The 21,368-nt window shown below is 57.6% G+C and overlaps 1 protein-coding gene across 1 annotated transcript; it reads left to right on the forward strand.

The window, feature by feature from the left end:
- The first annotated feature begins 243 nt into the window (after positions 1–243).
- Positions 244–9,086, forward strand: CCDC124 (coiled-coil domain containing 124). Its single transcript, XM_026500500.3, has 5 exons — positions 244–326; positions 4,341–4,510; positions 7,730–7,919; positions 8,443–8,557; positions 8,631–9,086. Exons 2-5 carry the CDS (start codon positions 4,352–4,354, stop codon positions 8,836–8,838), a joined length of 672 nt encoding a protein of 223 aa, XP_026356285.1. The 5' UTR covers positions 244–326; positions 4,341–4,351; the 3' UTR covers positions 8,839–9,086.
- The last annotated feature ends 12,282 nt before the right edge of the window (positions 9,087–21,368 follow it).

Below are 21,368 nucleotides of genomic sequence, written 5' to 3' on the forward strand. Positions count from 1 at the left end.
ACGTGGGAAGTGGAGGCGGCCATATTTCATCCGGGCAATGGCCATCTTGGTAAAGGCAATATTCCAGATTGTAGTTTTTACCCTCCCCTCATAGTTGGCCAATATCTGAAGTGAGGGAAAGGGTGGAGCCTTATAAAATATCCTCTGCTCGAAGAGGGAAAGAAATGGCTGATAACCTCGGCTTGAGTTGGGGGCCAGGGCAACATTTCCCTTACCAAGAGGGCGACAGCGCCGAGACGTAATCAGCACGCGCCTCCGGGAGCTCCGCGCGCAAGCCCCGCGGTGGCGTCACAGATTCGCGACCGGGCCGGCGCTGGGGGAAGGAGGTAGGAGCGGCTGGGGCGCGGGCGGAGCCGGGGTCCGGGGGGGCGGGGTGCGGGTGGGCCCGGCGGGGCGGCTAGGCCTGAGAGCACCCCCCTCCCGGAGGGCTGGAGGCGGGGTGCTCAGAGACAGGGGCACTTTCGGCGTCCAGTCAAGAGGGCTCTCGTAGGGGCTGTGCCCATTTCCCAGAGCAGGCGACTGAGACTTGGAGGAATTGCGTCCTGTCCGAGGCCAGCCAGCTCCGGTCCTGCCTCTGAGCACCTTCCACGCTTGGGGGTAACAGAGCCGGGTGCGGACGCTCCCCAGCCTCTTGCAGTGGGGTCAGGGCTGGGGAGAGGGACGACGGGCAGGGGGAGCTCAGAAGGGGTAGCGGGAGGGCTTCTGGGAAGAGACAGTGTTGAACTTCATCTTCTCTCTTTTACTTTTACATCCAGTCAACCACGTGGGGCTTGATTCCCTCCTAAATGCACACCCCTGCCCATCCAGAGCCACTCCGTGGATCCCTGCCAGAGCTCCCTACTTATCTCACCCCTCCAGTTCACCTCCTCACCAACCCCAGGGCTCTTACCCGCAGATCTGCGCCTCCCGGTGCTAACGCCCTCCCATCTTCTCATCACCGTGGAATACAGATCCCCGCGTCCCAGCCTGCCTCCCCTACAGTCCTGGGGGGCTCGGAGCTCTTCACACTTTTAGGCCTTTTCTTAGATAGCTCCTTCAGGAAGCCCTTTGACACTCCTTAGCCCCCAGCCTGGGTCAGAAACCCCCCTCTAGGTTTCCCCAGCGCCCTGCAAGTCCCCATCACAGTTTTCATGGCAAATTGTCACTCTTACGGTCTGTCTCCCAGCCAGGCTGGCAGTCAGATCCGTGCTGCCTCTTTTCCTCAGCGTCCCACACGTACTAGGTGCTCAGTGCGTGTTTACTGAGTGACAAAAGTGTGTGTGTGAATAAGTATTTACCACACAGAGAAGAAAAGCTGTCTGTATTAGTCAGCTCGGGCTGCCATTAGAAAAATACCAGACTGGGTGGCTTAAACAACAGAAGTTTATTTGCTCGCGGTTCTGGAGGCTAGGAAGTGTAGGATCGAAGTGCCAGCCAATTTGATTCCTGGTGCAGCCAGGCAAGTCTTCCTGTTGCAGAGAGAGCAAGCTGTGGTGTCTTTTGGCTCTTACAAGGACCCACCAGCCGCATTGCATTAGGGCCCCACCCTTATGACTTCACTTAATCTCTGTCATCTCCTCACTGGCCCTGTCTCCAAAGACAGCCACACTGAGGCTTCGGCTTCAACATATTAATATTGAGGGAACATCAACATTTCATCCCGGCCTGAAGAGAGAATCAAAATTGTCCAGTCAGGCTTTGGGATGGAGTTGGGGGTCTTGAGCAGCGGGACGTGGAAGGAGAGGATGCTGGGGCAGAGTCCCTGGGAGTGGGCAGGATTTTCACAGGAGGAGGAAATGGCAGAGCCTGTGTCAGGTGGAGGGCACAGCAAGAGCAAAGGCTCAGAGGCTGGAGAGGGAGCTGAGTGGGAAGAACAGTGAGAAGCCGAGCTTGGACACAACCCAGAGTGTGAAGTCAGTACTGAGGGAACTCTGGAAATAGATGCTTGTTCATTCATTTGCTGAGAACACTTATTGAGCCCCTACTGTACAGGGCCCAGGGACACAGCAGTGACCAAGGTAGTCCTTGCCCTCACAGAGCTCCCAGCCTGCTGAGAAAGATGGCCATTTGTCAGATAATCATATAAATGAACATAAAAGAGCAACCCAAACAAGTGCCTTGGAGAGAAGTTTGTGGTTTGAGAGAGGGCGTCTCAGAGGAGGCTTCCTGAAGGCAGAAACACCTGCCCTAGGCCCTGAAATTTAAGTAGGAGTTAACTGGGTAAAAAGAGGCGTGACGAGCAGCCAGGAGGAGGGCACAGCAAGTGCAAAGGCCCTGAGGTGAGAACCTGCTTGGGATGTTTGAAAAATGGCAGGGAGGCTGGTGTGGCTGCCACCCTTGAGTGAGTGGAAGGTGAGGGGAGAGTAGGGTGGGGGAGTTTCCTAATCTGTAACTTGGACAGTGACTCCCAATTCTTGGTACTCGCCCGGGGATTCCGGGGTGGGGATGTTCTGTTGAGTACATTGTAGACACTCACTAATGAATGCTCGATTTAGGGGCCGAGGAGCAGCTGGGGGAAGTGCGGGATCAGGCTGGCACACCCCCTGTGGCAGCTCATGCATCCTGAGCGGGGAGGGACTGGAACCAACCCTGTATCACCGCTCAGGGGGAGCACTTTGGCTGTGATTGCAGAGCCAGGATTCATCCCTGAGTCTTCTGGGTCCACTGATCTCCCCCACTTTGCCCTGCTCTGCCCCATGGGGCTCTCTCCTCAGTCTCAGCCTAGGCCAAGGGGCCACCCCTTGATGTTAAGTGGGGGGCTCCAGTGGTCTCAGAATCCTGATCTGCACTGATGTTCCCCCAGGAGCCAGCCGGGACCCCGGGGTGGGGCAGTGGTTAGGAGCACAGAGTTGGGATTGAGGGTCTTCATGGGATCTTTGAATATCCTGTGCCCTCTGCCCAAAAGTCCCATCCCTTCATCCTCACAGGGCTGCCTCTGACCCATTCTTCAGGTCTCAGATCTGTTGCCACACCAGCATTGGGAGAATTCACTCAGACACTGTGTATAAAGCAATGAACTCAGTGTGCACAATGGCTGCAAATAGGAGCTGATGTTAGAGTTTCCAGTGGGGCTGTGAGGTGGGAGCCCCCTGCCCCACAAGTCACACAGCTAGGAGGCTGGAATGGGGTGGCCTGGTGGTCCTGAGTCAGAGTGGCCCCCTATTCTCTCCCCTTCATTCCTGGATGCTGGGCCTATTTCCCCAAGGGGACTGAGCTGGAGATGTTCAGGGGGGACAAACAACCCAGTAGTGGGGGACATCAGCCCATTTCCCAGATGAGGAAAACTGAGGCCCAGAGAGCTGAAGGCCTGGGCCTCACAGCCTTTCCTTCCTCACCTGGAAGGCAGGCTTTGGAGGTGAGACCCTAGTCTCAGTGCTCTGTGACCTGGCCAGGTACCTTGACTTCCCCACCTCAGAATGGGAACAAGGGCAGTCCCCACGTTTAAAGCTTTGGAGGCATTCTATGGAGTTGGTCCATATGAAGGGGTCAGTGGAGGGAGGGTGGTGCCCGCCATTTGTGTGCGTCACTTCCCCAGCACCCAGCGTGGGACTTGCGCAGACCAGGGCCCTGCTGGTCAACACCTTTCCAACTGTTATTCATCTCCAGCTGTACGAGGCTGGGCTGGGTCATTGGGAGCAGCTCACGGCAGCTGCTTACCCAGGGTGAGGAGGACTTGGCCTCAGGGCTCTGGGACCTGGGGACCGAGGCCTCATAAGTGGCAGCATACACAGACTGGCCCCCAGGGGGCCACAGAAGCATGACTCTACAAGCCAAAAAGTGAAAACAACCCAGATGTCCAAGCCAGGTGGATGGATAAACAAAATGTAGTCAATTTCTGCAGTGGAATATTACTCAGCCATAAAAAGGAACGAAGCCCTGCCATGCTAAAAACAGAGACGGACCTTGAAAACATCACACCAAGTGAGAGAAGCCAGACACAGAAGGCCACAGCGTGTATGATTCCATGTGTATGAAATGTCCAGAAGAGGCAAATCCATAGAGACAGGAAGCAGATGAGTGGTTGTTAGGGGCTGGGGGAGGGGAGAGGGTGCGTGACTGCTAGCGGGCATGGGGTTTCCTTTGGGGGGATGAGAATATTCTGGAACTAGATTGAGGCGATGGTTGTGCCACATTGTGAATGTTCTAAATGCCACCAAATTGTGCACTTTAAAAGGGTTCATTTTTTTGTTGTGTGCATTTCACCTCAATAAATTTTTTTAAAAAGGAGATCACGAAGTCTGAAGCCCTCATTTTCCAGACAAGGCCATTGAGGCTCCAAGGGGATCCTGACTGCAGGTGTGAGTCTGGGGGTACTGAGGGTGGCTGTCCCCCACTCACTGGTCCGTGCCCTCCTCCCGCAGCCTGCTGAGGGATGCCCAAGAAGTTCCAGGGTGAGAACACCAAGTCGGCAGCGGCCCGGGCACGGAGGGCTGAGGCCAAGGCAGCAGCTGATGCCAGGAAGCAGAAGGAGCTGGAGGATGCCTACTGGAAGGATGAGGACAAACACGTCATGAGGAAGGAACAGCGCAAGGTGGGTGGCTTCCAGGCTCCCGCACCTGTGGCTAAGGTTGCAACATGGAAACGTGGTAGAAGGTGGCAGGAGGCCCCTGGGGCTTTGGCTTGAAGGGTGAGGAGGCACTGGACATGGAGCAAGGGAAAGAAGGGAGGTGGAGGCGGAGGCTCGTGCAAAGGCCCTGGGGTAGCCAGGACTTGGCATGTGTAGGGAATGGCAAGGCAGCCACTACCGTGTGTGGGCTTACTTCCCTCCTTCATGTAATGTCAGGGTGGGGCTCAACTGGCACTTCTCACTGTGGAGTGATTCTGCACTCAGCAGACACTTGGCACATCTGGAGACGTTTTGGATGTCACAGCCAGTGGGTGGAAGGTGCTACTGGCACCTGTGGGTGGGGGCCAGGCATTCTGCCCCATAGTAAAGAATGAGCCAGCCCCAGATGTCAGCAGTGCCAAGGCTGGGAACTGCTGTAATAGGTCCCCCGTATCCACCCTGCTGGTCCCAGGGCTCGCTGGCTCTTCCAGGTGTGTATAAAAACACAGAAGAGTGCAGGGGTGGCCATCTGTCCCTTAATGGGCCCCAGGGTCATGCACACAGTGGGTACTTAATTGGTGTCTGGGGAGTGGATCAGGGCTCGTACTAACTTGCTGGGCCCATTAGGTGGCGCCAGACACCCATTTATAGCTGTCGCTCCTGGTCCCCTGGGCTGGTCAGAGGTTCCTGCCCAGACTGGTAATAATGGTAAAAAATAGGGGTAAGATGTGCGCCGGTCACTTTTGTGAGTTTTTCCCATTGTCTGTGTGCGGGACTGGATCCTGCCTCGTTTTTAATTGGATATTGCCCACTGGTTCCCTCCCCATGCCCTGTGCTACATTGGGTCCATGGAGGTCTTTAAATTTGCTTTTTGACTATCAGTATTTTGACAATATAGGAAAGTTGAAAATCCAAAAGAAAAAACAATGTCTGCCAAATAGCCACTATCCAGAGAGAAAAGCTGGAGAGGCAGAGAAGAGATCGAGCTCTGCTCAGTGGGGAGTCTGTTTCTCCCTCTGCCCCCTCCGCCTGCTTGTGCACGCATGCTTTCTCTCTCAAACAAATAAATACAATTTATATAAAATAAATAAATTTTATTTATTTGACAGAGAGAGGGAGCACAAGCAGGAGGAGAAGGAGAGGGAGAAGCAGGCTCCCCACTGAGCAGGGAGCCTGACACGGGGCTCAATCCCAGGACCCCAGGATCATGATCTCAGCCAAAGGCAGATGCTTAACCAACTGAGCCACCCAGGCGCCCCTAAAATAAAACCTTTAAAGCCTCCAACTCTTGATTTCAGCCCAGGTCTTGGTCTCAGGGTTGTGAGTTCAAGTCCTGTATTGAGCTCCATGCTGGACATGGAGCCTACTTAAAAAAAAAAAAAAAAAAAAGGAAGAAAAGATAAAATCTTTTAAAAAAAGAAAAAAGCAAATCCATGCTCACTCCAAAATACTAAAAAATAACACCCCTCCTCCCCCACATGACACCGAAGACCTTTCTCATCCGATGTCCTACCCCAAAGCCCATGTCCTGAGCTAAATAGGGTCCCACAGCCGTATTTCTCCTGGCCCCCAGGCATTAGCCATGGATGGGGCTGTAATTCATCGCCCCACCTGGAAGTCAGCATTTCATCTCCACTTGTTCCATATTGAGCAACTCGGCGATGAGCACCTGACTGTCTGGGTTCCATGTCAATTATTTATGAGACTCGTTTCTTATGGCTCTGGAATATTCTGCGAGGCGGACTTATCATCTCCCATCACCAGATACTGCCAATTGCTAATTGCTCTTCCTTAAAAACTGCAAGTGACTCTTTCAAAAAAATTTTGCTGAATGTCAGAGTATAAATGCTCATGTTCCCTCCTCAGTCCCATGTCCCTGGAGACTAATGGGCACAAGCCGCATGTCTTTCCTGAGTTATTAGAGCCTTTTGGAATGCATGCATTCATTCAGCATACTTTTACTAAGCACCTACTGGATACTGGGCCTGGGGCCAGAAGGCAGCTGTTCAAAACCCAGGCCAGGGCCTGCCTCCAGGACAAACCACATAGTCAGAAGACGAGAAGCAGGGATTTGTGGAACACAGGAAAAAGCCAGGGGGTGGAGGGGCCCGATAGGGAGCCAGGAGCTCAGGAGGAGCCAGACTTAGCCAGGGAAGGAAGCTGCATTGGTGCACCAGGAGAGAGCAGCCAGTGCCGAGGCCAAGGCAGGGCTGAATGAACACCATTCGGGGGTCAGGGGGCCTTGGGAGGACATTACCTCTGATTGAGGATCAGGGCGCAGTGGCCCTGCCTGAGGTGCCTGATTACAAGTGTGGGAGCCCTTAACCTTTAACCTCTCCCCTACTTTCCTGCTGGGCAGGCAAGGTAGAGGTCAGAGGCCCAGGGGGTCTCCTCAGGCACATGGAGTCGTCTTCTGGGACACTTAGTCCCACTACAGTAGTATCACAGAGGGCACTGAAGGAGTGGGGACCATCCTCAAGGCATGGGAGTCAGATGGCAGAGTTGTAGGCAGAGGGTAGGCAAGTGGGGGTGCCTGGGCTGCAGGGCCCTGTGTGGGTGTGGGTGGGAGGTGACAGAATGTTCCACACCTATGGCTGCCCTGCATTATAAATGAACCAGAACATGGCTCTAACCCCTAGAATGGTGGAGGGGTAGCGGCCAAGGGCAAGTCCTGTAGGCCAGATGGCATCAGGGTCTCCCTGGAGAGCAAAGGTGGGACCAGTCCCTTGTGACACTTGGCTGGGGACACTGCCCCTAAGGGCAGAACCCCTCCTCCAGCCCACAAATGTGTTCAGACCCTCCCTGGCTCCTGTTGCCTTTGGAATCCAATACAAACCCCTCCCCACCGCTTGTCCTTCCACATTTTCCCCTCCCTGCTCCAGCCACACCAGCCTCTAGGAGGCTCCTACTTCGTGGCCTGCGCACCTGCATTCCCACCACTAAGGACTCCCCTGTCCTCCAGCTCTCCTCCTGGCTGGCTCCTCCTCCAGCCTAGGTGTCACTTTCCCTTCAGGAGCCACCCACCCACCTGCCGTGGCCAGGGTTCCCTGTTGTTGCCATAGTCATACAGTCTGGGAGCCCTCAGGTAGTCCCATGGTGCCCCAGCGGTGTCCCCTGTGCCTAGCACGGGGTCTAGCACGAAGCAGGGCCTCAGTCCACCTGTGCCAGTGGTGGGGTTCACTCCTGATCACCCCCTCCCCCCAGGAGGAGAAGGAGAAGCGGCGCCTGGAGCAGCTGGAGCGCAAGAAGGAGACGCAGCGCCTGCTGGAGGAGGAAGACTCCAAGCTCAAGGGGGGCAAGGTTCCCCGCGTGGCTGCGCCCAGCAAGGTCACCCGGGCCCAGATTGAAGAGACACTCCGCCGAGACCACCAGCACAAAGAAGCCCCGGACCCAGGTGGGGCTGTGGCCCACTCTGGAGCTGCCTTTTCACCCAGTAAAGGACAGGCTGTGGGGCTGACCTTGGCTGAGTCTAGAGCCCCTTCTTCATTCCCAGAGAAGCCGCCTGGGCTGTGTGGTGAAGCATGGGTGGGCAGCGGCCCGGCAGGCCTGGCTTTGAGCACAGAGAGCATGGGCACACACACGCCTGTATTTACTTGCTCTGCACCTGACCTGGGCTTGTGCCGCATGGGGTCCCCAGGGCATTAATGAGGTGCCTTGAGGCCGGGGAGACAGCAGCCATGAGTGGGGTGCCTCCTGTATGTCCAGTTGCAGGGAAGTCAGGAGGGCAGCGTGGCCTGGGCAGGGGGTTGAGAGCTGGGAGGGCAAGAGGGCTCCCCCTTCCTTCATTGCCTGCCTGCCTCTTCTCTCCCCTCTCTTCCCTCGCTGCTTGTCTGTCATCTCTCTGGAACTCTGCATCCCTGCTTATCTCTCTCTGTCTTTGTGTATGTCTCTGTCACCTGGCTGCCTCCCACCCTCAGCCGAGAAAGCTAAGAGCCACTTGGAGGTGCCGCTGGAGGAGAATGTGAACCGCCGGGTGCTGGAGGAGGGCAGCGTGGAAGCACGCACCATTGAGGATGCCATCGCGGTGCTCAGGTAACGGGCGGGGCTTGAGCGCGGGGGCGGGGCCGCCGTGGACCCGCCCCCTAACGCCACCGTCCTCCCCTAGCGTGGCAGAAGAGGCTGCGGACCGGCACCCAGAGCGCCGAATGCGGGCGGCCTTCACCGCCTTCGAGGAGGCGCAGCTGCCGCGGCTCAAGCAAGAAAACCCGAACATGCGGCTGTCGCAGCTGAAGCAGCTGCTCAAGAAGGAGTGGCTGCGGTCGCCAGACAACCCCATGAACCAGCGGGCCGTGCCCTTCAATGCCCCCAAGTGAGCCCAGAACTGGGGGAGCCGCCCCACAGGCGGTCAGGGTCGTGACGTCACACGCCCTCCTGCTGGGTCAGCTACGTGCGTTACAGAGAGGTCCAGGGCTGAGGCAAGTGTCCTGGGGGCTATGTGGTATCATTGGCCGCGTCTCCTGCTGGAGAGTCCCTGCTTCGAGTGACGCCCACCACCCCCTTCCTGCGCCCGCGGAGCCCTGGGGCTGATGCCCAATAAAGGCAGCCGGTGAGGCAGAGTGTGCACTTGAAGTCTCTGTGGGCGGCAGGTGGGTGGTGGGAGAGGAGGGCCGGAATGCGGGGGGATGCAAGGGTCACAGCCAGAGAAGATTAGGGCCCCCAGCTGCCCTCCTGTCGCAGCAAGCCAACTGAGACCTGTGCCTGGCTCCTATGGCATCCCCACCTGGCTGGGCCACTTGTCCATGAAGGGACCTGCACCACCACCCCCGGAAGCCTTACTGGGCTGCTGCAAGAGGACTGCTCGGAGAGGTTGAGGCACTGGCTCCGGGTCACAGAGCACTTCAGGGCAAAACCAGAGGCAAGCTGGAGGTGATGTAGTTAGCATCTTGAGATGCTGGTTCAGAGTCAGCAGCCAGGTCACATACTATGCTTGGGGGTCAGGAAATGCTGGCTGCTCTGGTGTTATTCCAACATGGGAGGCATCTGGGTCAAGTCCTGGGCAGGCTTCCCAGTGGAGGATTTCTTCAGAGCGGGCCTGAGTGGGAGATGAGTCAGATTCCATCGCAGAGGCAGCAAGGGCCTGGAGGCTGGAGCGCGCAGGTGGATCTAGGTAGGAGTAAGTGTCCCATCAGAGGCCGTATGTTGGGGAAGGGCTGGGTGAGATCTGCATGTGGTTCTGGGTTCCTAGAACTTAGTTGGCTTTGGAGAGTTGGCAGAAAGGGATGGTGGATGGTAGCAGCCAGATGGGCCCATATATGTTAGGCAGGGTCTAAGTATTTACCAGGTCACTGCTGTGGCTTCCACCCAAGCAATACCGTCCCTGCACCCACAAGGCTGCCCTTGTGGCCTCTAGTCCCCATTTCCCCCAACTGTGTGGTGTCAGAGCTGGGCCAGAGGGCGCCATGACAGTTTCATGGAGGGAGGGCCTTGAAGATGCATAGGAATTCTCTACACAGACAGGGACAGAAAAGGTTGAAGGAACCACCTATGCAAAGACCTGGAGGTCACAACTCTCCTGTTCAAGGGAGGGGTGCCATTAATAATTGGGTTCAGCTAAAATGCAGAATGGAAGGTGCCTGCAATGGTGGTAGCTGGCATAAAACTAACCAACATATATGGAGAACTGGCTTAGTTTGGAGATCCTGAAGCCACCTCTAAGACATCAACCGGAAGGCATGTGAGGAACCTAGGAAGTACCCCGGAAAACCCTATGGGGGTTAGGGAAGTAAGGCAGAAGGCCACCAAGAAACATGGAGGGGGGTAGTCAGGAGGGGGAAGATGACCACTGATCCGGGACTAGACCACCTATGAGAACCATCACCTGGATGCTGGGCCCTAGCCTAGCACGTGGTAATGTTTCACTGAACCCTGGGGACAGTCCCATGAGATATTTATCCCCTTTACAGATGGGAAAACGAAGTCACCTGCCTGTGTCACATACCCAAGAAAGCACCCAGGGCTCTGGGGGAGCCAGCAGGGGCAGCAGTGGGATCTGGAATGGGGGTTGAAGGTGTCAGCTAAATAAGGGGTGGAGGAGCCCAGATGTCTCCCCACAAATAGAGGCTGGCTTCTGCCTTCTACCTTTGGGGTCTTAGGCCAGGGCCTTAATGGGCCTAAGCCTCAGTTTCCTCTTACGTAAAATGGGACTAAAACAGTATCTAACCCCAGGCTATCTGGAGAATCAACGAGACGTGCCGGGGGAAGACATCTCCTGAAGAAAGGCTTGGCAAAGGAGCCTCCTGCATGGCCACACTCAGGTCTTTGTGGCCAGGAATTAGGGAGGGCTGGGGACTAACGGTGATTAACTAGAAGGAAGATGTCAGCTGGGCGTGTATGGCCTCCGACACCAGGCTGAGGAATGAGAATTCAGCCCAGGGCGATGGGGAGCCACCGCGGGTGTGTGAGCAGCGTAGGAAGGGTATCGGAGCTGTGTGTGGCAAGCTCTCCTGGGGACCTGCAGAGTTACAGCCGGTGGACCAGAGAGGAGGTAAAACTCAAGACAGGAGCTGAGAGGACCTCCTTCGGCCCTCAGACAAAAGGACTAAGGTAATAACCTTTGCTCCCTTTCAGGGAAAAGCCCCTTCTTTCTCCGGCCCCGCCTCCGCGGAATCCCAGGCCCGCGCTTGCGCGCGGGCAACAGGGAATCCCCGGCTCCGCTGCTGTGCGCGGGAGGGGGCGTGAGACGGGAGTTCCGTGCTCTCCCAGCCCTCCCCGCGCGCGTTGCCGGGACGACCGGGCGGGGCCGTGGGGACGCCGGGCTCACACTGCGCCTGCGCGGGGGTGCTCGCTTGACGCGCTAGGGCTTTCCCGTCGAGCGCTACGCGGGGAAGGAAAGCCTCTCCCGCCGCGCATGCGTCGATCGCTGCCCGACCTCCCGCCCTGTGGGCAAGGGAATCCTCGCACGCCGCAGTGCGCACTGGGGGCGGGGTGGGGAAACCGGCTCAAACCAGAGTGGGGTTTGCTGAGGAGGTGGCGGGGGAGGGAGGGAGAGCGGGGTCTTCCGGAGGTTCCCGCTCCGGCCCTTGCCGTCGCCTTGGCAACGGGGCGCGCGGGCCGCAGCGAGGGGGGCGGCGGCCTCAGGGAAGCCGGGCGGCTCTGCGCCTGCGTGGAGCTCGGCGCCGGTGGCCGGGGTTCCCCCTCGTGCGCCCCGGGGACCGGCGATGGGGAGGGGGGCGGTTCGCGGAGGAGAGGAGTGGGTGGGTGTCCGGGGAGGAGGTTATCGCAGAGAGAGGGACTTTGGAGGAGGGGAGGATGGTGAAGGGACGAGGAGGACGGGTGGGTACCAGAGAAGGTGGGGAAAAGGCAAAGGGCTGGGGAAGATGGGGAGAGGGGTGCATGAGGAGGAGGAGTCAGGGGATGGGGTAATGAGGGAGTGTATGGAAGGAGGGAAACAACAAAGGAAGAGCGAGGAGGGGAGGGGGGAAACTTGAGCAGTTAAGGGACGTGGACAACGTGTGGGGGACAAAGAAAAGCCTAGGAAGGGAACACGTGGGGGGACCGGGGGGGGGGGGGAGGATGGGAGGGGAGAGGACGGGCACCCATAGGGCCCCTCCTCCTCCTCCTCCAGCAAACCCAGGTTTGCTTGGTCAGAAGATCTGGGCCTAGGGTTTCAGATTTAGAAAAGAAAACTACAGGTCGCCCAGTTTAACTTGACTTTCAGATAAACAATGAATAATTTTTATTTTTATAAGTATGTCCCATTCCGTGCCCTGTATTTTATTTGGCAGACCTAATCTTGATTGGGCACCCCCCTCTTAGTGCCCCACCCCCTGCCTGTCCTTTGAGGCTTTCTGAAACCTTCGGATGATGCCTTTGTCTCTTCCCTCCCTGATTCCCCATATCCCTGCATGCTGGGTCCCCCCACTTCCCATGCCATCTCCCACCCTTCTGGCCTTGAACACCAGCCTGAGGTCAAGTCCTGGCGAGGCAGTGAAATATGCAAAGAAAAGGCACTCACCCATCTTCAGGGGCTTTCTGTCTCCTTCAACCCCCACAAGCCCCTGCAAACCCTAGGCTGTGGGCCTGGCCCTGCTGAGGCTACATGTTCTTGCTCATCCTAGCCATCACCTTTTCCCAGAACCCCCAGGGCTCTGTACTCTCAGGACCACAAGAATCCCCACCCCCTCAGAACTCACCCTCAACCTCTGGGCACATAAATTTATAGTAGGTGCTCAAACATTTCAGGGTAAATTTATGGAGGCAAGTATTGGGGGGTAGGTGTTTGATTTCCCAACACAGCGGACAGCTGCGTTTTCTGTCCCATGGGGGCACATACCCTCTCTGAGCTTTTGTACCCTCCAACAAAGCAATTTTCCTTTTATCCTCCCCTTTGGTTTCAAAAAGTGTAAGGAAACATGATGGAAAAGCTAATAACAAAGGAAAGGTCATCCCCTCCCCAGGGCCCAAGCCCAGGGCTGCCCCTAGTGCCTCCCCCTCCCTGCAGTTCTTGTCTTTGCTCTTCATACTTATTTGCCATCTGAACAGACACAGCTCCGTACTGGCTTCTGCTTAACAGGCCCAGAACTCGGTCCCTGTGGGCCATTTTTCTCGCAGCATGTTATTCTGGAAACGGGCTAAGCCATCCCCGGGGTGGGGTTAGGCAACATCTGGGCACCTGTGTTTTTAGTTTCACTGTGGAAGGCGACGCCCCTGCAGAAGCAGGTGCTGGATCTTTTGTGCCATGTCCTAGGGGTGCTTTCCAGGGTGGTTAGCGGGGCAATGGTGCCATCTGTCTGTTTGGAGCTGGCTAGCTCCTGGGGTGGTGCTGGGTCAGAGTTGGCCCCTCCTCTCACCAGCCAGGCCTAAGTTGCTGGGGCTGGGGAGCACATTCAGGCAGAAGGTGAATAAGTAACAGAGCACGCTAGGAGCTAGGAATTGAAGATCGTAAACAGGAGGGATGTGCCCAGAGCAGGAGATGACCTCAGACCAGGCTCTGAAAGACAATAGGGGGTGAGGGAAGGGTGATCCTGGCAGAAGGAACAGCAGATGCAAAGGCCCTGAGGCTGGACAGATGAAGACAGAGGCTGAGTGTGGCCAGAGTGTGGTGTGTGGTCTAGGGAAATAGCCCTAGTGCTGGGACAAAAGGGGATGGGAGCCAGACCACTCGGGACTTGGAGGGGGAGAATCAGGTCCTTCTCTAGCTTCAAGGAGGAGGGTGCTAGTTATGTGGACAGGGTCATGATCAGTCACATAGCTGAGGATGGAATTCTGCAACTGCGTCATGGAGAAGGGACTGGGGAGACAGTGGACAAGAGCAGCAGCAAGACTGGGTGGGGCATTCTGGGGGCGCCACAGGGCAGTTGTCTGGGTTCAAGGGAGGGGCACTCCCCCTCCCTCCATGAAGCCGCCCTGTAACTGCTGGCTCTTGACTCTCCCTCCCTGTGTCCGACCAAGCTACTGGACCTCAGACTCCCCCCATGGGTGGAGAGTCATCCCCACAGAGGTACTGGGTGAGACTCCTCTTCGGTCGAGTCCCCGCGGTTCCCCCAGCCCTCCCTCTCTCTGCCTCCACAATCCGTACCCTAGAGGTCCCCCGCCCCTTTGTTCTCTTTCCCTCCACACACGGGCACGGTCATGCTGGCGGCTCCTTCTGAGAGCATCTCACACACAATGGGAAGGAGGGGGATGCGCTCCCAATCGCCCCCCACCCCATTCCCCCGCCGTCCGCATCCTCCAGCCCCGCCCGCGCCGCGGAATCCCGGCCTCGGGGACCCCACCCGGGGAATGCATTACCTTTCAGGAGACGCTCCGGGCGGCGGGGGGGGGGGGGGGGGGGAGGGTTGGAGAGGGAGGGCTATTTTTAGAATGAATGGAAGAAAAGAGGGGGAAAAAAACAACAACAAAAAAAGGATGGAGGCTCGTGGAAGTCTCCTGGCTCCCAGAGGAAACCCCCTCATCCCAGGCCAAGGCAGAAGGTGGGTGGGGGTTCAGAGACTGGGCGGGTGGGGCTGCGGGGTGCAGGGGGCGGTGAGGGAGAATTCGGTGGTCTGGGAGAGCACCACTCCTCCTGGGGGTGAGCTGGAGGAGAAGAGCAAAATGTAGCCGGCAGCCCCAAAGACCTTTGAGAGCTGGAGGGACCCCAGAAGTGGATGCTGTCCAGTCGCAAGAAAGAAATCGGCTCAGAGAAGGGCTTGAGCAGGGCCAAGGTCGCAGGAGGGGCTGAGCCCTGCGCAGCGCCCACTCCGCCATCCCCTAGTGACCCAAACCCCGGAGCCGCATTCTTATAATTTGGCCGAGTGACCTTCACAATCTCGCTGCCCAGGCCCCCGCTGTTCATGTTCAGCGGGGTCCCTGAATCGTGCGCGGAGAGGGGGGGCGTCATAGCCCAACAATGACATTAGAGAAGTTTTCCGTGGTTTGTTGTGTGGCCACCCCGCGTACCCCTCCCTCACTGGGACCTTCTAGCCCCAGCAACGTCACCAGCTGCCTGAAGCCTCCGGGTTCCCCCCGGACCTCCCAGGCTCCACTGCCCGCTCAAGGTTGGGGGCTTAATTGCCTTCCTTTCTTGCCCTGGCTCCATCCCTTCCCTGGACGCCGGAGAGCGACCCCCAGAGAGAGGCGGGCAGCCGCATTTCTATGCTGCTGGGGCGCTGGGCCCTGGCCAGGGGCTCCCCATCTCTGGGTCTCAGTTTCCCCATCTGTAACATGAACGACGTGGGCCAAGAGCGGCAGAGGGTCCTCCCAGCTCTTTGAGCGTTCGTTGGGATTGGCTGTTACACCCCTGCGGGGAGGGGGATTCCCTCCCCACCCTTTCGGGAGAAGCGTTGTGGGAGAGGGGGTCGCCCGGTGGCCGCCGCAGTCCGCCTCTCTCGCTCCGCGGGGTAGGCGCCCCTCCCCGGGAGGCGGGGCGGGGCCCAGGTCGGCGGGGAGGGGGTCAGCTCTGCGGCGGCGCGCGCACACCCTCCCGGCTCACACGCCCTTGCCCGGCCGAGCACTTGTCTTCGCGCTCGGGCCAGGCGCTGGGGCTCCGGCGGCGGCGGCCGTCTCTGGCCGGTGAGTAGGCAGTAGTGGGTCATTGGGGCGGGGGGCGGTTTACAGGGCGGAGGTCCCAGCGGCACTCCCCTTCTCCTTGGTGGGCGTTTTGGTCAGGGTTTGCCCCGACTTTGGGAATTCAAAGGGGGAGATGCGGGAGGGAGGGAAACCCCTTCCATCCCCCCCTCCCCGCCCAACTCGAAGCCCCGAGTCACTCCAGACGCCCCCTGCATACCCCTATGAGGAGGGGGCTACCACTCCGGGAATTTGAAATGCGGAGATGTCCTCCCACAGAGGTGAAGGTGGAGACAAGGGGACCCTCCGGCGCTTGCAGGGGGGGAGGGGTCATGGGGGGGGGGGACCCGTTCCATTGCTCCCTTCCCCTTCCCTGCCCCTCAGTCCTTCCCACCTCCCACTGAGTGTGGTGGGGATTCCCCCGGCTGGCCCACTGCAGAGTGGAAGGGAACCCCCCCACCTGCCAGCCTACTGTGCGTGGGAGCTCTTGTTCTGCTCTCTTCCATAAGCTCCACCTCCCCGCCCCCACCCCATTGACTGGGAAAGGGGCTGAGGCCAGAGAGGGTTAGCACTTAGCCAAGGTCACCCAGCTGGACAGAGGCAGAGCTGTGCTTGTGGCAGACTCACTAACCCCAGAACTCGGCTGGTGGTGTCAGCTCTAGGGTCCTCTGCTCCCTGCGTTTAACTGTCAGGGTGGGGCTTCAGGGCCCTGTCTGGAACTGGGGGGTGGGGGTTCCATACTCTCTCCAAGTCTCTCCACCCTTCTGGAGGCCCAGACGGGACTGAGTGGATAAGCCCCTCACCTGGCTCCCTCCGGGTTCCCAGGTCTCTTGTCCCTCCTAGACCCTCTTCCCCCAGACTCCTCAGGCTGCCCTAGACCTCAAAAGTAGTCTGGCTGATGAGGGGGAGATGGGGAGGGAGGGCAAGGGGTACTTCCAGAGCTGATAGAGTAATCTCCACTCTGACACACCAACCCACTGGGTGACCTTGGACAATTGCCCTGTTCTCCCAGGGCTAGAGTCAGATCCGAGCCCCCCCCCCCCCAGCAGAACAGGCAGCCCCTGAGCTGTCCAGGGGGCCATTCACCCCACTCCAGACCCCCAGCAAGAGGAAGGGCGACTGGGACATCCACTTGAGACTGTTTCCCCTTCAGTCCCATTCTGGGGTTGAGTTCCCTTAGCCCTCTCTGCCATGGGGCTGCTCTGCGTCCTCTTTGGCCCCCTCCTCCAGGGTGGAGCTTGGGTACCGAGGGGCTCTGGCAGCAGCCTGGTACTGAGTGAATTCCTTGAGGGTGTTACAGACCCCAGGGCAACTACAGACCAGGTGAGGATTTGGAGGTGGCCAAGAACGCAGCTGGTCAAGTCAGGGATCCCTATCTCCTTCAACTTCACACCAACCTGTCCCAGCCTCACACACCTAGATCGCCCTGTGATGAATGAATTGGGGAGGGGGGAGATGTGGGGGCAGGACAGGGAACAGCATAGGGAAAGGCAGATAGAGCCTTTAGTGTGCAGTGTCCTGTGGAAGGAAGTGGGGCTTCCAGGGAGGGTGTTTAATATGGGGTAGAGGTATCAGCAGGGGCTCATCGAGGGGCCTGAGCCCAGAAACACGGCCCCACTGGACAGACAACACCACTGATCTTAAGCTTCCTTAAAACTTATACGGTATTTCAGCTAGTCAGAAGACAGATCTACTCTAAAGACTGTTGCAGACTGGGGGCTATCTGCACCCCACCCTCCTGGGGCCCTGTCTTTACCCCACACCCCATATCTGGCCCTTGCAGGTCAAGAGGAGAGGAAAGGCAGCTCAGCCCCTTGCCAGCCAGGTGATAATCCAGCAGGACCGAAGGGGACACGCCCTTTGGTGGTGGCTCTTCAGGGAGACCCCTGCACATCAGGGTGAGTGAATCCAGATTCGGCTATTGTTTGGGAGTAGAGGTGGCCCAGGAGCTGGGTAGAAAAATTGGTGACTTAAGAAAAAAGTGCCAACCTTTGACGTCATACAAACAAAATATAACAACAAAACAGCTATGCCTTCTAGAGCCCCCAGAGAGTGACTGTCCATTTTCTCCAATCACTGGTGGTGGGGAACCTGCTCAGAGAGGCTGGGTAACCTGCGCTGTGTCACACAGCCAGGAGGGGAGCATTGCCCCAGGTTGGAAGGTCCCCCACCCCTATAGCCTCCACCACCCAGATTCTGTGGTCTTACTCCCTGAAACACTTTTAGGGAGTAGCTCCTTTTCTCTTTCTTTCGCCTGCAAACATTGGCTGATATCCAGGGTCAGGGGTGAGCCGCTGGTGGGGGTGTGGGGAGAATGGAGGCAACGGTTCTAGATATGTATGGTCATGTAATCAGTCAACAAACACTGAGCAGGTACTATGTGCCCTGGGCTGGGTGCTGGCGACACAGAAGGGACTGAGGCAGGCTCAGATCAGCCCTTGTGAGACATACTGGGAGGAAAATAAAACACAGTGATGTGTTAGAGAACGCCTGGGGCAGAGGGGCCTCTCCAGGGAGGTGACCATGAGCTGCTACCTGGAGGAGGAGGAGCCTGCCAGGTGGGAGCTGGGAGAACAGCATACCAGGCAGTGGGAACAGCATGTGCAAGGGTCCTGAGGCAGAGATGAGTTTGACATGTTTGCGGAACAGTGAGGAGGCTGCTCTAACTGGAACAAAAAGAGCAAGGGGGAGAGAAGAGGAAGATGAAGACAGAGGGCTCTGTATGTAGGGGCTGAGGTAAAGGAGTGGACTGCAGAGCACTGGGGAGCCATGGAGGGTATGTGAGCAGGGGAGACATGATGGTCTGATCAACAATTTTCAAAAGCCTCTGTAACTATTGTGGAGAGCAGGGACTGTTGGGGCAGGAGCGGAAGTGGCAGAAGGCCAGAGGGGAGCCCAGGAGGCAACTGGGTAGAGCTGGCTGGGCCAGGATGGCGTGGAGTCAGGAATGGAGAGAAATGGGCAGGTTCTGGGACTGGGTGGGCATGGAGGAGGGACTGTGTGTGGCCAGGTTTCTGCCCAACGCTGAGGAACCACGGGGAGGAAGGGATTTGTCATGCTCTGGGAAACCTGGGAAAGCATCCTGGAAGAGGTGTTCTTGCTCTTTGAGCTACATTTAGAAGGGCAAGTAGGCCTTTGCTGGTGTCCCGCTGGAGTTGTGCTGGGGGTCTAATTGTACGGATGGCATGAGGGCCACGGGGAGCCACGGAGCAATCCGAATTAGAAGCAACGTGATGAGATTTTAGCAAGGAAAGATCCCTGGGGGGGGGGGAGGGGGGCGGGCTGGCAGAGACTGGACTGGAGCCAGAGAAGCCAGGAAGGCGCTTGAACCATTCAGGTCCTGATCAGGCCCATAGCAACTCGGAGCATCCAGTGAGCACGTGTGTATCTAGCACATTTGAGGGGGGATTAGCTCCCTAGCCCCTCTCACTGCCCTCAGAGGGCCCCCACTGCCCTGCTGAGGGAACTGAGGCTCAGCGAGGGAGGGACCCTTGTCTGTGACCACTGCATGACTTTCCAGGGGTGCAGTCACAAAGGCCCGTAACCTTAAAACAACAGACATGTCTTCTCTCACAGTTCTGGAGGCCAGAGCCTGAAATCCACGTGCGGGCAGGGCCGGGTCCCCTCCAGAGGCTCCAGGGCAGGATCTTCTTTTTGGCTCTTCCCCTTCCTGGGGGTCCAGGAGTCCCGTGGCTTCTGGCCACATTGCTCCAGTCTCCGCATCTGTCTTCACGTGGCCTTCTTAAGAGGACCCCAGGTCATTGGGTTAAGGCCCACTCTAATCTAGTAGGACCACATTTTCATCAAACGCTCTCTGCAAAGACCCTGTTTCCAAATAAGGTCACGTTCTGAGGTCCTGGGTGGACTGGAATTTGGGTGGGGAGACTCATCAAACGAGTAGGACCAGACAGCGTGTAGGACCAGACAGCGGGACACTGTGCTCAGTCATGCCTTTGCCCCCAGGGCCTTTGCTGCAGCAGGGGCTGCAAGGGATGCGGACACTGGGGCATCCTGGGTGAATTCAGGGGCAAGGATGGACAGGCCTGGGGTCCCACTGGATGTGGGCATGGCCAGAAAGGAAGCGTTAGTTTGGAGCCTTCCAGCCTGAGTGTGAGAAGGGAGGGGACGCTGGTGTCTGGAACAGGGAAGCCCTGCCGGCTATAGGGACAGGACAGCCCCAGGGGAGGTCCCCTGGTGGGTGTGAAAGGGGGGAGATGGGGGGGAGGGATGGGCGGGGGCAGGCAGGGGAAAGGGCTTCCAGGCCTCGGCTGCTTTGCGGGGATTCTGTGCTGATGGTAGAGCTGCTTCCCTGCCTGCCTGTCACCCCCAGGCTCCCACCTCTGTCAGAGCAGGGACTGAGGGGCTGGCAGGCAAAGCCCCTTCCCCCCACTCCCTGGTCTCATTTCCCCTGTGGACCATCTGCAGGGGCCAGTTCTATGTATGTATTGACTCAAGATCTCATCTTGCCTGCTGAAAACATGAGTTTGGGGGATTCCGTGTGTCTTCTGCACCTCGCTATCTCCACTTCAGGCTTATCTCTTGTATACAGGAGGTGCTCAATAAACACTGATAGAATGAGGGACGCTTCTCTAATCCCTGAATCCTAGAAAGCCCAGGAACAAACCCTCTGAGACACCTGCCCCAGCTTCCTGGGGCCTTCCTGTTCCCCTTCCTGCCCCTACTAGTCACAGAACCCTAGGGGGCTTAACCCTCCATGACTTGCACCCTGCTCAGAGTCCTCACACACACATCTCTGCAGGTGGGACCCCTGCCAGCCTCTGACTCGGCCCTTCCCCTTTGCCCCTTCCCTCTGGCCACACCGGTCTCCCTTCTCTTCCTCAAACATGCCCTCCTGGGTCCCACTGCAGTGTCTTGATCCTTGCAGTGCCTCCACCCGGTGCCCCCTTCTGACTCTTCTGGGACTGGCTCCTTGGCCCCTTTTGAATGTTGCCCCTTCTGGGAGGCCTCCCATGACTGCCCCAAGGTCTCCCCATCTGTTCCTATCTTTCTCAACTTCATCGTATTGCTTTCTAATACTTGTGTATCTAGAATTCCTACTGGTCCTTTTGTTGGGAGAGGGTTGTTCCCAGAGTTCTAGAAATTCAACTCCAAGAAGGACAAGTTTGTATCTCAGACTCTGCATTCCCAGCACCAAACTCAGAAAGGGGGCTCGGTGGCTACATGAATGAATGAATGAGTGACTATATTCCCCACCCTGCCATCTCCACTCTCACGCGGGACTCAGGGTCCAACCTCCTGGGCAGCCATCTGTTAGGCCCCAGTTGGGTCTGAGATTTCTGCGAAGGTAGAGCTGCGGGTAGGGGGTAGGTGGCCAGTCCATCCCTACTCAGGCAACCTATGGGTCCCTCAGGCCCTGTGAGGCTCTCCCAGGTCTCTGGCACCTGGACCCTTGGCTGCTGCCCTGGACTTGTGGCCTAGCCCTCAGGCCTCTGGAAGAGGGGCTCCCTGTTCAGCCACTGCCCCATCGCCTGCCTGTTGTTTAGGCCTTTCCTGGGAGTGTGAGTCTCACTGGCAGCATCCCAACCAACAAGTTCATTTGTAGGCTCTTCTCATCTCTTCCAGCCAACCATGGGCTGATAAGAGGCTCTGTCCGCAATGAAATCTTGGGCAATGTCCACCACAGCCCCACGTCTGTCCACCCCTGACCCTTGTCCACCTCTGCCAGCCTTGTCTCCGAGGGGCGAGGTTCAAGTAGGCAGGAGGGCAAACTTGGGTGGACGGCGGTCATTCACCAGGTTAACCATCCGAAGTTTAGCCCCTTGAAGGGGGTCCCTGATCTCTTAGGGATGATGAGCCCAAAGGGGAAAGAGGGATCTTTCCAGAGAGAGAAGATGGGTGC

This window comes from Ursus arctos, unplaced genomic scaffold, assembly GCF_023065955.2.
Source record: "Ursus arctos isolate Adak ecotype North America unplaced genomic scaffold, UrsArc2.0 scaffold_14, whole genome shotgun sequence".
NCBI classification, from domain to species: Eukaryota; Metazoa; Chordata; class Mammalia; order Carnivora; family Ursidae; genus Ursus; species Ursus arctos.